Below are 14149 nucleotides of genomic sequence, written 5' to 3'. Positions count from 1 at the left end.
CACTGAAAACTCTTCCAGTAGTAAACGTCATAGCAGGAGTTTGAAATTCACCATTGATTAGTGACGACAGATTTCCGAACCTAGGCCATTCTTCCAACTAGGACAAGGGACTCTGCTGGCGATCATTGGTTTCCAGTATGTGCTCCCGAGTGAGGTGGTAATGCATGTAACGATATTATCGCGACTTGCTGTATCACTGGAAGCGCATGTCCTTGGAGTGTGGTTTGCGTCTGCTGTTGTCATCAAGGTAAAGTATTATATATTACATGTATAATTATACAACCATGACGCTAATCAATTGTCTTTTGCATCTATAGATTTCCGAACCTAGGCCATTCTTCGACAGGAACAAGGGACTCTGCTGGCGATCATTGGTTTCCAGTATGTGCTCCCAAGTGAGGTCGTATTGCACGTAACGATATTATCGCGACTTGCTGTATCACTGGAAGCGCGTGTCCTTGGAGTGTGGTTTGCGTCTGCTGTTGTCATCAAAGGTAAAGCTATTCTATATGTACATGTATAATTATACAACCATGACGCTAATCAATTGTCTTTTGCATCTATAGATTTCCGAACCTAGGCCATTCTTCGACAGGAACAAGGGACTCTGCTGGCGATCATTGGTTTCCAGTATGTGCTCCGAAGTGAGGTCGTATTGCACGTAACGATATTATCGCGACTTGCTGTATCACTGGAAGCGCGTGTCCTTGGAGTGTGGTTTGCGTCTGCTGTTGTCATCAAAGGTAAAGCTATTATATATGTGCATGTATAATTATACAACCATGACGCTAATCAATTGTCTTTTGCATCTATAGATTTCCGAACCTAGGCCATTCTTCCACTAGGACAAGGGACTCTGCTGGCGATCATTGGTTTCCAGTATGTGCTCCCAAGTGAGGTCGTATAGCACGTAACGATATTATCGCGACTTGCTGTATCACTGGAAGCGCATGTCCTTGGAGTGTGGTTTGCGTCTGCTGTTGTCATCAAAGGTAAAGCTATTATATATGTACATGTATAATTATACAACCATGACGCTAATCAATTGTCTTTTGCATCTATAGATTTCCGAACCTAGGCCATTCTTCGACAGGAACAAGGGACTCTGCTGGCGATCATTGGTTTCCAGTATGTGCTCCCAAGTGAGGTCGTATTGCACGTAACGATATTATCGCGACTTGCTGTATCACTGGAAGCGCGTGTCCTTGGAGTGTGGTTTGCGTCTGCTGTTGTCATCAAAGGTAAAGCTATTATATATGTACATGTATAATTATAAAACCATGACGCTAATCAATTGTCTTTTGCATCTATAGATTTCCGAACCTAGGCCATTCTTCGACAGGAACAAGGGACTCTGCTGGCGATCATTGGTTTCCAGTATGTGCTCCCAAGTGAGGTCGTATTGCACGTAACGATATTATCGCGACTTGCTGTATCACTGGAAGCGCGTGTCCTTGGAGTGTGGTTTGCGTCTGCTGTTGTCATCAAAGGTAAGCTATTATATATGTGCATGTATAATTATACAACCATGACGCTAATCAATTGTCTTTTGCATCTATAGATTTCCGAACCTAGGCCATTCTTCACTAGGACAAGGGACTCTGCTGGCGATCATTGGTTTCCAGTATGTGCTCCCAAGTGAGGTCGTATTGCACGTAACGATATTATCGCGACTTGCTGTATCACTGGAAGCGCGTGTCCTTGGAGTGTGGTTTGCGTCTGCTGTTGTCATCAAAGGTAAAGCTATTATATATGTGCATGTATAATTATACAACCATGACGCTAATCAATTGTCTTTTGCATCTATAGATTTCCGAACCTAGGCCATTCTTCACTAGGACAAGGGACTCTGCTGGCGATCATTGGTTTCCAGTATGTGCTCCCAAGTGAGGTCGTATTGCACGTAACGATATTATCGCGACTTGCTGTATCACTGGAAGCGCGTGTCCTTGGAGTGTGGTTTGCGTCTGCTGTTGTCATCAAAGGTAAGCTATTATATATGTGCATGTATAATTATACAACCATGACGCTAATCAATTGTCTTTTGCATCTATAGATTTCCGAACCTAGGCCATTCTTCCAACTAGGACAAGGGACTCTGCTGGCGATCATTGGTTTCCAGTATGTGCTCCAAGTGAGGTGTATTGCACGTAACGATATTATCGCGACTTGCTGTATCACTGGAAGCGCGTGTCCTTGGAGTGTGGTTTGCGTCTGCTGTTGTCATCAAAGGTAAAGCTATTCTATATGTACATGTATAATTATAAAACCATGACGCTAATCAATGTCTTTTGCATCTATAGATTTCCGAACCTAGGCCATTCTTCGACAGGAACAAGGGACTCTGCTGGCGATCATTGGTTTCCAGTATGTGCTCCCAAGTGAGGTCGTATTGCACGTAACGATATTATCGCGACTTGCTGTATCACTGGAAGCGCGTGTCCTTGGAGTGTGGTTTGCGTCTGCTGTTGTCATCAAAGGTAAAGCTATTCTATATGTACATGTATAATTATAAAACCATGACGCTAATCAATTGTCTTTTGCATCTATAGATTTCCGAACCTAGGCCATTCTTCGACAGGAACAAGGGACTCTGCTGGCGATCATTGGTTTCCAGTATGTGCTCCCAGTGAGGTGGTATTGCACGTAACGATATTATCGCGACTTGCTGTATCACTGGAAGCGCATGTCCTTGGAGTGTGGTTTGCGTCTGCTGTTGTCATCAAAGGTAAAGCTATTATATATGTACATGTATAATTATAAAACCATGACGCTAATCAATTGTCTTTTGCATCTATAGATTTCCGAACCTAGGCCATTCTTCCAACTAGGACAAGGGACTCTGCTGGCGATCATTGGTTTCCAGTATGTGCTCCCAAGTGAGGTCGTATTGCACGTAACGATATTATCGCGACTTGCTGTATCACTGGAAGCGCATGTCCTTGGAGTGTGGTTTGCGTCTGCTGTTGTCATCAAAGGTAAAGCTATTATATATGTACATGTATAATTATACAACCATGACGCTAATCAATTGTCTTTTGCATCTATAGATTTCCGAACCTAGGCCATTCTTCCAACTAGGACAAGGGACTCTGCTGGCGATCATTGGTTTCCAGTATGTGCTCCCAAGTGAGGTGGTATTGCACGTAACGATATTATCGCGACTTGCTGTATCACTGGAAGCGCGTGTCCTTGGAGTGTGGTTTGCGTCTGCTGTTGTCATCAAAGGTAAGCTATTATATATGTGCATGTATAATTATACAACCATGACGCTAATCAATTGTCTTTTGCATCTATAGATTTCCGAACCTAGGCCATTCTTCGACAGGAACAAGGGACTCTGCTGGCGATCATTGGTTTCCAGTATGTGCTCCCGAGTGAGGTGGTATTGCATGGGTCAAACTGAAAATTTTATTAAAAGAAATAAAAGATGGCTATGTAAGCGCTTCGCTGTTTCGCATTGTCGCTAAAGCCCGGTCTCCAAGAAAGTCATATAAAAAACTCATGCGCTCAGAGGGGGAAGAAATCAAAAAGGATTGGCAAATATCGGTATCACAATACAGTTTAGGGATTGTTGAAGGGAATAACAAAGTGTCGGGAGGAGGGGTTGGTGGTGAAAGAGCTTTATAAATCATTCTTTTCTTTTTTTTTGGTAATTTATCGTATATAGATTTTTGTGAAGAAGGGGTGGTTAAGCTGACGTGGTGTAGGTGTGGATGCTGTATCAAGGATCCACAGGATAAAGTCGGGTTGTCGGCGGGATGGCAGGGTCTACTGCAAAGGTGTCGTCGGGCGAAGGTGCTGGTATGCAATCTCGGTCAAAAAATAAAGAATAATTGACAAGTTTTATCACTACTAAGTTCTGCTTGGGTTTAAAGGCAATGTGTCGTTCTTTGGCTAGAACGTGGTGCCTGATAGGTATCAAGGCATAGGTTCATTGTATTTACGCACAATTAGCTCTATACTGTTCATACAACGATTATCTCTCTGGCCATGACTTACTGTATATTGATCAACTAGTCAATTGAAAGTTCTTTTGGACTCGCTAAGAGGCATCCTGAGCGATAACTTTAATTTTTATTGTTTTCAAATGCAAACCACTGTACTAGTGCTTGCCCCGGACAAAGAATGTTCGTGGAACCTTGAAGTCGTTTGACGTTCATGCGACGTGTGTTTAGACTTGTTCCCTATTCTACTCAGCACAAAATGCTAACGGCGCGCTTTTACGTTTTTTTCTTTCCAAATTTATCAAGAAAAAAAGTGATTACTATTTTAAAACCTCCAATTGTTCGCAGTTTTGGTTTTTATTATAATTGTAAATTTGATGAGGTGGATTGAATGATGGAAACCAATTTTTGTTTTGTTGGTTAGTAGCAAGTGTTTTGCCTCTTTTTTCATCTCTTTTGCACCAAAAAAAAAGAAGAGAAAAAATAATTTATATATTCATGTTGTGTCCAGCACTGTAGTATTGCTGATAGTACTGCTGTTGTTGCTGTTGCTGTTGTTGTTGGTTCCATCCTGTTGCTGCTGCACTTCCCACGGCAGCGGCAGCGGCGGCGGATCCATCTGTGCCAAGGTTTCCTTGAGAACCAGCGCCGGCTGGACGTTGTTGCTGCATATCATACGCGCCTGGCTGTACCCAATTCTGCGCGCCGTAACCGGTCGCTGTGGCATAGTTGTACGACGAATAAGGATCATAAGATGCTCTGTTGTTGTTGTTGTTGCTGACGTTGCGGTCTTTGCCCCACGACAATTTTGCTGGTCTGCCGTGGATCTGGAAACCTTGTAATGCATAGATCGCGGTAGCTGCATTAGCGTGGGTATCCATCCTAAAGTTTAAAAAATTAAGCGTGGTCGCGTGTTTTTACTGTTGTTAGGATAATGCATCATGATCGCCATATCTCCGCTCACTTAAAATGATTACGGTGTCCAACTCACTTGACAAAGGCAAAACCACGTTCACTTTGTAGACGAATATCCGAAACATAGCCGTATTGTTGGAAGTAAGGAGCAAGATCTTGTTCTTAAAAAGCGTGATGACATAGTGATTAGTGTTCTTAGAATCCCATATTTACAATCCAGCCGATTCTCAGTATAGAGTAAGTCTTACGGGTTATGCCATGGGGCAAGTTGCCAATGTATACAATGGTGTGGTACGGGGAGGTTTGTGCGAATATCTGCTCGTAAGACATGTTCTGCGATATTACTAGATCATAAATGTGGGTTAGAAACGAAGCAGCCATGATGCATGCCTACAAAGCACACTCGAGCACTCCACCTCCACTTGTTACCCTTCCTCAACTTACAGTATGGAGTACTGGCTTGAGTAGCAGCAGCTGCACCTGTGTTCTTTTGATTCGCCCAATTGCATCGGATAGCACGGGAGCCTAACCATTCGCCATTCATGGTTGCAATGGCCTGCTCGGCATCGGCACGTTCACGGAAAGCCACAAAGCCAAAACCTCGGGATTTGCCGGTTGACTGATCCCACATCACACGTGCCTCTCTGTATAATCATATAGTATCCACCATTCACGTTGGTGGTATGTTTTGAGTTTTTAAACTTGAAGAACGAGCAGAAAACGCAAAGGTTTTTGTTAGTCACATACTTACGATAATGTGCGGAAAGGTGTAAAAGCACTCGTGAGCACTTCATCTGTTACTTCGGGACTAAGATCGCCCACAAAGATATGGTAATGGCCCGTGGTATCTTCCTTTTGAGCCGATCCTTGAGCAGCCCAGTTCACGCGGATTTCCTAAAGCAGCTTTGTCAGTAATGAAATCTATCTGTTTAAATAATCTGCATTCTTTGCCCATACCTGTCCAAAAACAGATCGACCCGTCATGGCTTGAAGTGCTTGCTCTGCTGCAGTATGCTCGTTGAATTCCACAAAACCATAGTTGAAACCACCGTGAGTGTACTAAGAAAGCGGAAACACATCATGTATTTAGTAAACATGTTAAAACGTCACTTAGAATAGTAAGTTGGCCATAATGTAGCCATTTTGTACTCCAACCCCTCCCCTCCCCTTTACAGATCCCAGTATCCTGCTTTCCCCTTCCTTCCTATGATCCATGAAAGGTTAAAAGAACTCAAATGTGCCCCCCTTCCCAGAAACAAGAAGTGAAGAAAAAAGAATCGAGAGAGAGAGAGACAGAGAGACAGAGAGAGACATAAAAAACCTTTCCCAGTTAGTCGTTCCAATTCATGACAACGGTACGTTCGTCCTTTTCTTTTCTGCCATCAACGTCCGAATCTCTTTTTTTCTTTCTGGTTGTATCCATGGAATAAAGTAAGTAGTGCAGCTCCACGACATGGATATAAGCATGAGTGACAGTATAGAAATGAATAGAAAAAAAAGTAACAGCGACGATGGCGAACACGTCATTCGAACCCGATCTAACCCGTTCTCTCTCTTCTTTCTTTCTCACTCACCATCCCTCCCTCTCCCTTTTCGCAATCTTTTGATTTAAGGGAGTACGTCACACTGACCGAAAAAAGAAGGAAGAGTTAAGTAGAAATAACATGGCATGAATAACTTACGTTTCGATCGCGAATAATCTTGACATTACCCACGGGTGAGATGACTGAAAAGATTTGCTGCAGCATTTCTTCTGTTACTCGAGGATCGAGGTTGCCGACATAGAGTGCCTTGCATCCGTCGCTGGAGACTTGTGCTGCCATTGTGTTGTACTATTAATAAGGGAAAGGGGTAGAGTTTCGTTGCTTCTTTTCTTGCTCCCGGCTACAGGGCTTTTTTTTTTGAAAGGGAAGGCCACACTGGAAAAAGGGTCGTCTCACAGCACACTGGCGGACTTCCTTTGCGTGGAAAGCTTATTACCAGTCACGCTGCTTGGCGCGCTCCTTCAATCACCGTTAACTTCAAAGATCGTAGCAAATGGTTGACAGCTGCCAGGCCGTCTTTTCTCTTGTCGCTCTTAAACCCTCTCCTCTCCTTAGCCCGTTCTCTAAGTCAATGCCTATCTGCTTCGTTCCTTAATTGTGCTATGTTATAGTTACAATGCAACAGGTGCTCATTTAGCTGTCACATATTGTCTTAATCATGTCAGTATACTGTTGAGATTATTTAGTTCTTTTGATGTTCTGCTATCTAATATGGCCTAGCTAAATCCCTTTATTCTCAAATTCTTAGAGATACTGTACTTAGCTCAATACATAGCATACGGGTTTTATGAATGTGTATGTATGCATGCAACGCAAGCTATATGCTGTGTAGGTTGTATGTAATGATAATCAATCTTTAAGCCAGGAAGCCCGGCATGAGGAAAAATATTGAATGTACAATATCATAAAAACGCACTAGTCGAACCAACATTCGAACATGTACATTCTACTAGCAAGTGATATCTTCCCTAATATATTCAGATATCAAAATACTGTAGTATGGGCTGAGGTTATAATTTTCTGCAAACACGACAGGATTTGCCGTGCAACAAGAGTTATCTTGATCTTTTTTCGATTATACTCAACCTGCTATGTGGTTCGTTTATAATAATTTCTACAACAATAACAGCATTTATACTACATCTATAGATACATATGTGGTGGTTATACTTATTCGACATAAATACATCCTGAGTAGCGATCCTCTCTATAACAACTATCGCTTGTCATCAAATTCAGTACGTATCTGTCTCTAGCATTAGTTGAAACACACCATTGCTATTTTTGATTGGCTGAATAGCATTCACTGCTTACTTTTTGCGTGCGTGACTATTCTGTTGCCACTCGATTTTTTCCGCCCAGCCCTTGCACAAAAAGTTCCTGCCCTGTCAAAAAAGTGTTAACTAAGATAGAATGCTTCGGTCCACTGCAGGCAGGGCTCTTTTCCGAGCAAACAGATCTCACAACTATATTACACGCTCAAATGCATGGAAACGACACTATGAAATTGCAAATCGCACATCGTTAGGAGGTAGGCTTTGTATGAGGGTTTTTCATTTTGCTGTGCCTATGATGCTCTCTTTATATGAGATTGTTAACGCGTAAAGAATTTTACTTTACACTGACGAATTAGCTTCGCGATCTCTGTCTCATGCAGCAGCTTTGCGCAATACGACGACGGATACAGCAACAAAACACGCCCAAACGACGACAACGACCGTGCAGGGGTCCTCCCTCAAGTCATCAACACAAAATCGACCCGATGTATCCTCCTCCGCCGTCCTTGAGACCATTGCCTCTTTTGCTGCTAAGAGCGATGCTCGGGGTGCTGCACGTTATTTCCAAGGTGTCCAAAATACGCAACTTGGGGAAGAGGCACTTACTGCGGAAACATACACGGCACTTATTCGACTCGTTCGACAGTCGGGCGATGTTGACCTTCGAAACACAGTTTGCCGTTGGTTCTATTTGTCACGCGAAAATTCACCACTTTCAAAGGCGGTCTTTAGCGATATCGACGTCTGGACAGAGGCTTTGAAGCTTGGACTTAAACAAGGCAAAGTGCTTTACTCGACAGATCTTTCGATGCTGGTTACCAAGTTTACAAGAACCTTTAAGATGCAAGATATAGAGAATGTCGACACATTAAACATTTTGACACGGGTAAATAATGAAGCAAATTGCTGCAAGTTGGAAGGAGAAGGATGGATGAATTCACGAGCATTAATGTGTGATATTGGGTATGTGCAAAAAGGCATACGGTATTTTGGATAAGCCCGAATCGATCGCACCATGTCTCAAGGCTGCACAAAAACACGCTGTCGCTGGCAACACGGAACCAGTCGAAGCAGCTATACTTGCATATGCTACATGCGGCTGGAACACACAAGTAAAACAGCTTTTGACGACGATTGGCGCTTCCGAATCTTTTCTCGCGAAGCTGTCCCGGACATATGCATTTAAGGGCGATATTGCACAGACACGCATCTACGTTCAGCAGTCCAAAAAGCTATCCAGCAACTATCAAGACAACGGCACTATTCTTTTGGCTCACAAAAGTGCCATCGAACGCGAATATATCCGGCAAATCCAGCATGCCTTGAATGGTGGATACAATGTCAGATTTAGATGGAACGAGCGGCTTCGGGCGTTGCAAAAATCGTGGGATGCGGAATTAGCATTGGGCGACTCAAATATGAAGGATGTGTTTCAATGCAACTATGCTTTGGATTACTTATCCAAGGCACACATCATGAACCCTACGGCATATCCTATGGAGAAGCTGGAATCTTTCGTTCGAGAGAAAATGCCAACGCAAGGTGTCAAACCAAACGACTACACATACACTATCCTATTGCGAACGTACAGTCGATCGCAGCAATACGTCGACGACGCAACGACCAACACTAGACTCAATAAAACATTAGACCTATTCCAAGAAATTCAACGCAAGGATAAGGCATTTGACGTCCGCATTGGGTTCCACGCCTTGTATAGTGCCTGCATTCCACACCAAGGCAACAACTATCCATTTGACTATTTCCTCTACTTTAACAACATCCACAGCGGTAGCAGCAACGTGCCACGACGACTTAATTTGGACAGACGGTTTTTTGATATCGAAAAGATTATGTTGGGCAGCAGAATCCGGTACGACAAAAAGTCGCTGATACTGGCATTAACGTGTCTGGGTACGTCGGGTCAATACCGAGCCATGTGGAACCGATGGCATCTTGTAAAGCAGTCCGGTTTGAAAAGAGACAATGCACTGTATCGACACATATTCGCTTTGGCATCAATGAATAAGGAGCAATCGCAATATGCGCTGTCTGTTATCAAGGAAGAACTTGTCCGAGAATTAGCACCAAAGAGTGTGACCTGGTCTACGTATGTTGCCATGTTGGATTGCTGTATTACAGCCCAAGATCCGAACGTCGCCAGACAAATTCTTGCAACAATGCCAAAATCGTATGGCAATACGAGTCAACAGCAAAAGAACGAGCTGGTGGGGTACTACGAGCCAATGTTGCGTGCTTGCACCATGATCAAGGGACTAGAAGCTGAGGCGGACCAACTGTTTGAACAAGTACATTCAAAAGAAATACCCTATAACCACAGCTTGTGGCGGGCAGCCATGTATCAGGCAGTGCGACAAGGCGGTGAGATCCGCGGCCAGAAAGTGCAGCAACTTTTCACACAGTATACCATGCAACGGTTTGAGCAATTGGGCAAGATCCCTATTCCAATCCGTGAAACTGCACCTGTCGCTCCGTTCCCATCGGGCCCTTACTCGACGTTTGATATGCACATGATCGACCTCTACGTTGCATCGTTGGTGGATTCGCAGGATGTTTCGCTGGCTTTGGATGTTTTCAAGACCTTAAAGGAAGAGCAACCGGGCAAGTTGCGTCTTTCAAGTAAAACGGTGGGCGGCTTCGTACAGTTGGCTAAACGCGAGAAAAGTGACGAGGATCTGAAGTGGCTAAAAGAGTCAAAATAACGTGTCAATGGTAGTACAAAATTTGTTTCTTTCTTCTTTCTTCTCCTTTCTTCACGACCTTCCTGTATCATTCCTCCTACTCTTAATAAAGGCTCTTTTTTCTTGTGCATTCCATTTATACGTTGGATATGTGGAGAAGTTGTACCGTTAACTGTCAATAATATGATAAGTACATCAACTCATGCTTTTTACGAGTTTTGGCATTGTCAAAATATGCTATGATCATTTAATACTGCTGCTTGATACTGTACGGGTGATCTCGAGGGCTACTACAGGTGAGTGGCTCTGGTGGCAACCTGAGTATGCATCAGTCTTAAATGGCGTAATACAAAACATAATATGAACGCGTATCAGTCATTTGTTTCCTACTTCCCTCCCTCAAGCCAACATGACTAGTTCCTCAGACTTACTGGTCGAAGTAAATGAGTTAATATAAATATACTCGAATACCCAATATCTGCTCGAGTGCACATGTACTTCAAGCGTACTTAGCCTGATCTTCCGGTCAATTCTATACGATCGTTAACATTAACCGAACGATTATAGCTTACCAAGTTCATCAAGACAAATCAAGTACCTGCCAGGGCAATAAAGAAGGAAAGGAAGACGACCGTTCCGCTCTTTAGCAATCTATGCGCTCTTGTGCACCCTTAACGACGGCGCAATAGATATGGACAATATGAAAAGACTCAATATGCTCGTCACAAACGTGAAGTCTGTGTCTTACAAGTGGAAGACGCACAAACCATTATTACGCGAGTTTAGAATTCCCATCCTGTTGTTTATGCATTTTCACCTAGCAACACTTAACAACCTCTGACTTTGGAAGGCAGCTCCAGCCGATTTAAGAAACCAATATGGCAGAACTTTGAAAATACAATTTTACGAGTACTTCGCCTTGTTCTACTGCTTGAATCACTTACAATTGGTGTCGTCAGTTCGGGCATCATGATTCACGACGTAGAGAGGATCCACGTTCTAAGACGTAGATTGCAACAGCTTTCGATCAAACCCATCCCATAATGATTCCCCAATATTAATGAAATCCCACCCGCTGATAGATTAAAAAAGCTAACGATATCTCTTGGATTATGGTCACATCCGCTCGTATGCTATACTTAATGATGGAGCTATGCTATTCGCAAATACCCTTCGACCAAATCGTTAGTGTTGAGCTTTGAGCTATTTCAAAGTGTGTTCAGCAAGCTGTAGCCAGGTTTCATACAGGAACATGCCGACACATCTAAAAAAGCCAAACCTCGGATCGTTATGTAGCTAAACGACCACCAAGTGCATGGGCTCTGGCTGTTAGAGAATACCTAAGCCAACGGTTAACGTTGATATGATACAACAAGGCTAGTGTAACCTACCTTGTTGTCCCCAATACATTCGATTCAATAAACGGGCTCCTCCCCTTAGTATTGGCTTTGTAATCTACTTGTATCACTATCTGTCAGTTTACTCTCTATCATTTTCATCACAGACTTGGTGTAACTGTGAGTGCAAATTTATGTCACACCCGCAACAATATGCTTACTGCGAGTGCAAAAACAATTCACACAAGGTGCAAGACCATTTCGCACTACTGCGGTATCCATTGGATCAAGGACCTATTGGATTAGTCATAGATAGTGTATCAGAATTAGTATAAATAGACCAATATTTGTATTGAATAATAAACAGTTCAGTTCTTTAGCTTCTCTTTCTCTTAACTTTAGCTTTTCCCTTTCCTATCAGAAAAATTGTCTTTTGTGGCTCCAGACGTAATAATTCCTGGTTGTTGAACTCCCACACTTCTATTTCATCTCTTTTGCTTAATACTTAGCATTTCATCCAGATTTATCAGCTTTTCTTATATCATACTATCCATCCTATTAAACGAGATTCGTAACTCTTACACAAACTAAGACGTTACACTAGTTGACCGAATACCCTTGGGACTTATTTACAAGCCAGAATCGCGACTTTTAACCTCAAACAATCCCTTTCATCAGCTCTATACCAAGTTAAAACACGATGCCAACCCTCCTAGAGACCCTGTCCAGGCGATCGATCATTGCTCAAAAGCTCAAACTTCGCGGGAACAGCCACAAAACCATTCGTTGCCTCCAACCTACCAGAATGATCGACCTGTTCACTACCTCCTCGCCTTCTCACAGGACCGGCATCGCGTAGTCAAGTGACGTATACAAAGGCTCCCAACGTACCCGCTCCAAAGATGTCGTTGTGACATACCACTGGCTAATCGAGAACCCTGTGCTGAGTGTGAGCATTTTCGCACCCTTCTGCAGTTCTTTGATGCTTTCGGACCACTCCCAGATCTGCTACCCGACGATGTGCAACCATTGTACTACATTCTGAACCATCTATCCCACTTTGATGCCAAACTCTAGTGTGATAGATGGAAGAGAACCTCTGCTCCGTGTCCTGCGCGAAATAGACCGTTTCAGCCATCCAGGTGTTGACTATGATGCATCGCATGCAAAAACCTACTCCAGAAGATGCCCTCGTCTAGACATACACACACGTATGCTCGTCTTCACAGCATATTTCAAAGTGTCTCTTATAGTTCTCATTATCTGCCCCCTCTTTCTTCAGTTGCTAGTCTCCCATCACTTTCAACATCGATTTCAACCTTCCGCAGTCTCTCCTCCACCTTAGCTTTTTTCCCATTATACGCGTTTTTTTCAGCTGTGTTATCCCTCATTTGTAAATATTCTCCCATTAATTGTACTGCAAGAAAGCATTCAATTACACATGGTCACTAAGACTTCCATGAAATACGTGCCAGAATCTCTTAAGACCCCAGCAGGTGCTACCACTTGACGCTCTGTTCTCTGCATGCCCCTGGTTACAGAAACTCGCAGCTATCGAACGTGTAATTGAGTACAACGACAGCGATCACCCCCAATCGGCCAATTTCATCAAGTCGACGCCTCTGACAGCAATATCATCTTGATGATACCGACCGTAACCAAGCCTTTGCAGCCTTTAAAAGCCTAGGTACTGCATGGTGCTGTCTCTAAAGACAGATATACATTAACTCGGACTGAAAGCAGATACCCTAACCTATCTCACCTCACATTGATTTTTCGCTCATCATTGATGCCATTTACTAACGATGGTGACGGCGACAGCACTATGGTGAAGCAACTGCGCTTCAAGTTGACATGTCAAAGCACTACTTTGCCTTTTACAAGTTGCAGCACCAGGCATCTGTACAAGGCTATCACCGGTAACAGACGACTTGACCGATCTTGTGGTGGTAGGTCCATTAGCCATCTACGAAAAGCATCAGCCTCATGTATTTGTAGAAAGCGTGCGGAAGCGAAATTTTTTTTTCTGTGATCAAGACATGGAGAATGTCAAAAACTGTTCTCAAATCTAAATTCATCGCCAGGCTCGCAATCCAGAAATCCGGCTTATATTAACAAGAGCAACAACGACGAAGATCTATGAGCCAGCTTGATAAGGATGAGACAATCAAAGACAAATACGAAAAAGTATCGGACGCTGCCAAACTGGCACTCACTGTTCAAAGCAACTTTAATCCCTCAAATCATTGGAGTATAGTCTTCAGCCGCCGTCGTGTCGATCAGTTTTATTACGAAATCGCTAACTTAGTTTATCTAGCGTAAGCAAAAGCATATAAAAAATGTCATAAAATCGTATATTAGTGATTTATTAAAAGCATAGGTATTCGTATGTTTTTGGTAATGCTCAGCTAAACAAAGCTCACAATG

The 14149-nt window shown here is 43.1% G+C and overlaps 3 protein-coding genes across 3 annotated transcripts; 2 read left to right on the top strand and 1 right to left on the bottom strand.

Moving 5' to 3' along the window:
* Positions 1-206: 206 nt before the first annotated feature.
* On the top strand, positions 207-3381 carry BDB00DRAFT_873073 (uncharacterized protein; the record flags this gene model as incomplete). The annotated part of the gene is made up of 16 exons (XM_053127042.1): positions 207-247; positions 318-381; positions 450-494; positions 581-743; positions 830-879; positions 948-992; positions 1079-1159; positions 1328-1490; positions 1576-1737; positions 1824-1985; positions 2088-2206; positions 2318-2480; positions 2567-2728; positions 2832-2978; positions 3082-3228; positions 3314-3381. 16 exons carry the CDS (start codon positions 207-209, stop codon positions 3379-3381), a joined length of 1782 nt encoding a protein of 593 aa, XP_052979119.1.
* Positions 3382-4279: 898 nt separating this feature from the next.
* On the bottom strand, positions 4280-6782 carry BDB00DRAFT_929474 (uncharacterized protein). The gene is made up of 7 exons (XM_053128968.1): positions 6545-6782; positions 5820-5921; positions 5614-5756; positions 5307-5506; positions 5111-5206; positions 4939-5023; positions 4280-4829 (listed from the first exon to the last, which is right to left on the bottom strand). The coding sequence occupies exons 1-7, from the start codon at positions 6683-6685 to the stop codon at positions 4436-4438; spliced, it is 1161 nt and encodes a 386-aa protein (XP_052979118.1). The 5' UTR covers positions 6686-6782; the 3' UTR covers positions 4280-4435.
* A 987-nt stretch (positions 6783-7769) lies between these two features.
* Positions 7770-10514, top strand: BDB00DRAFT_929473 (uncharacterized protein). Its single transcript, XM_053128967.1, has 3 exons — positions 7770-7937; positions 8040-8569; positions 8661-10514. The coding sequence occupies exons 1-3, from the start codon at positions 7820-7822 to the stop codon at positions 10404-10406; spliced, it is 2394 nt and encodes a 797-aa protein (XP_052979117.1). The 5' UTR covers positions 7770-7819; the 3' UTR covers positions 10407-10514.
* The last annotated feature ends 3635 nt before the right edge of the window (positions 10515-14149 follow it).

This window comes from Zychaea mexicana (genome assembly GCF_025766255.1).
Source record: "Zychaea mexicana strain RSA 1403 chromosome Unknown BDB00scaffold_43, whole genome shotgun sequence".
NCBI classification, from domain to species: domain Eukaryota; kingdom Fungi; phylum Mucoromycota; class Mucoromycetes; order Mucorales; family Lichtheimiaceae; genus Zychaea; species Zychaea mexicana.
Note: the sequence above shows the minus strand (reverse complement) of the source record. Positions and strands in the feature narration are given on the sequence as shown.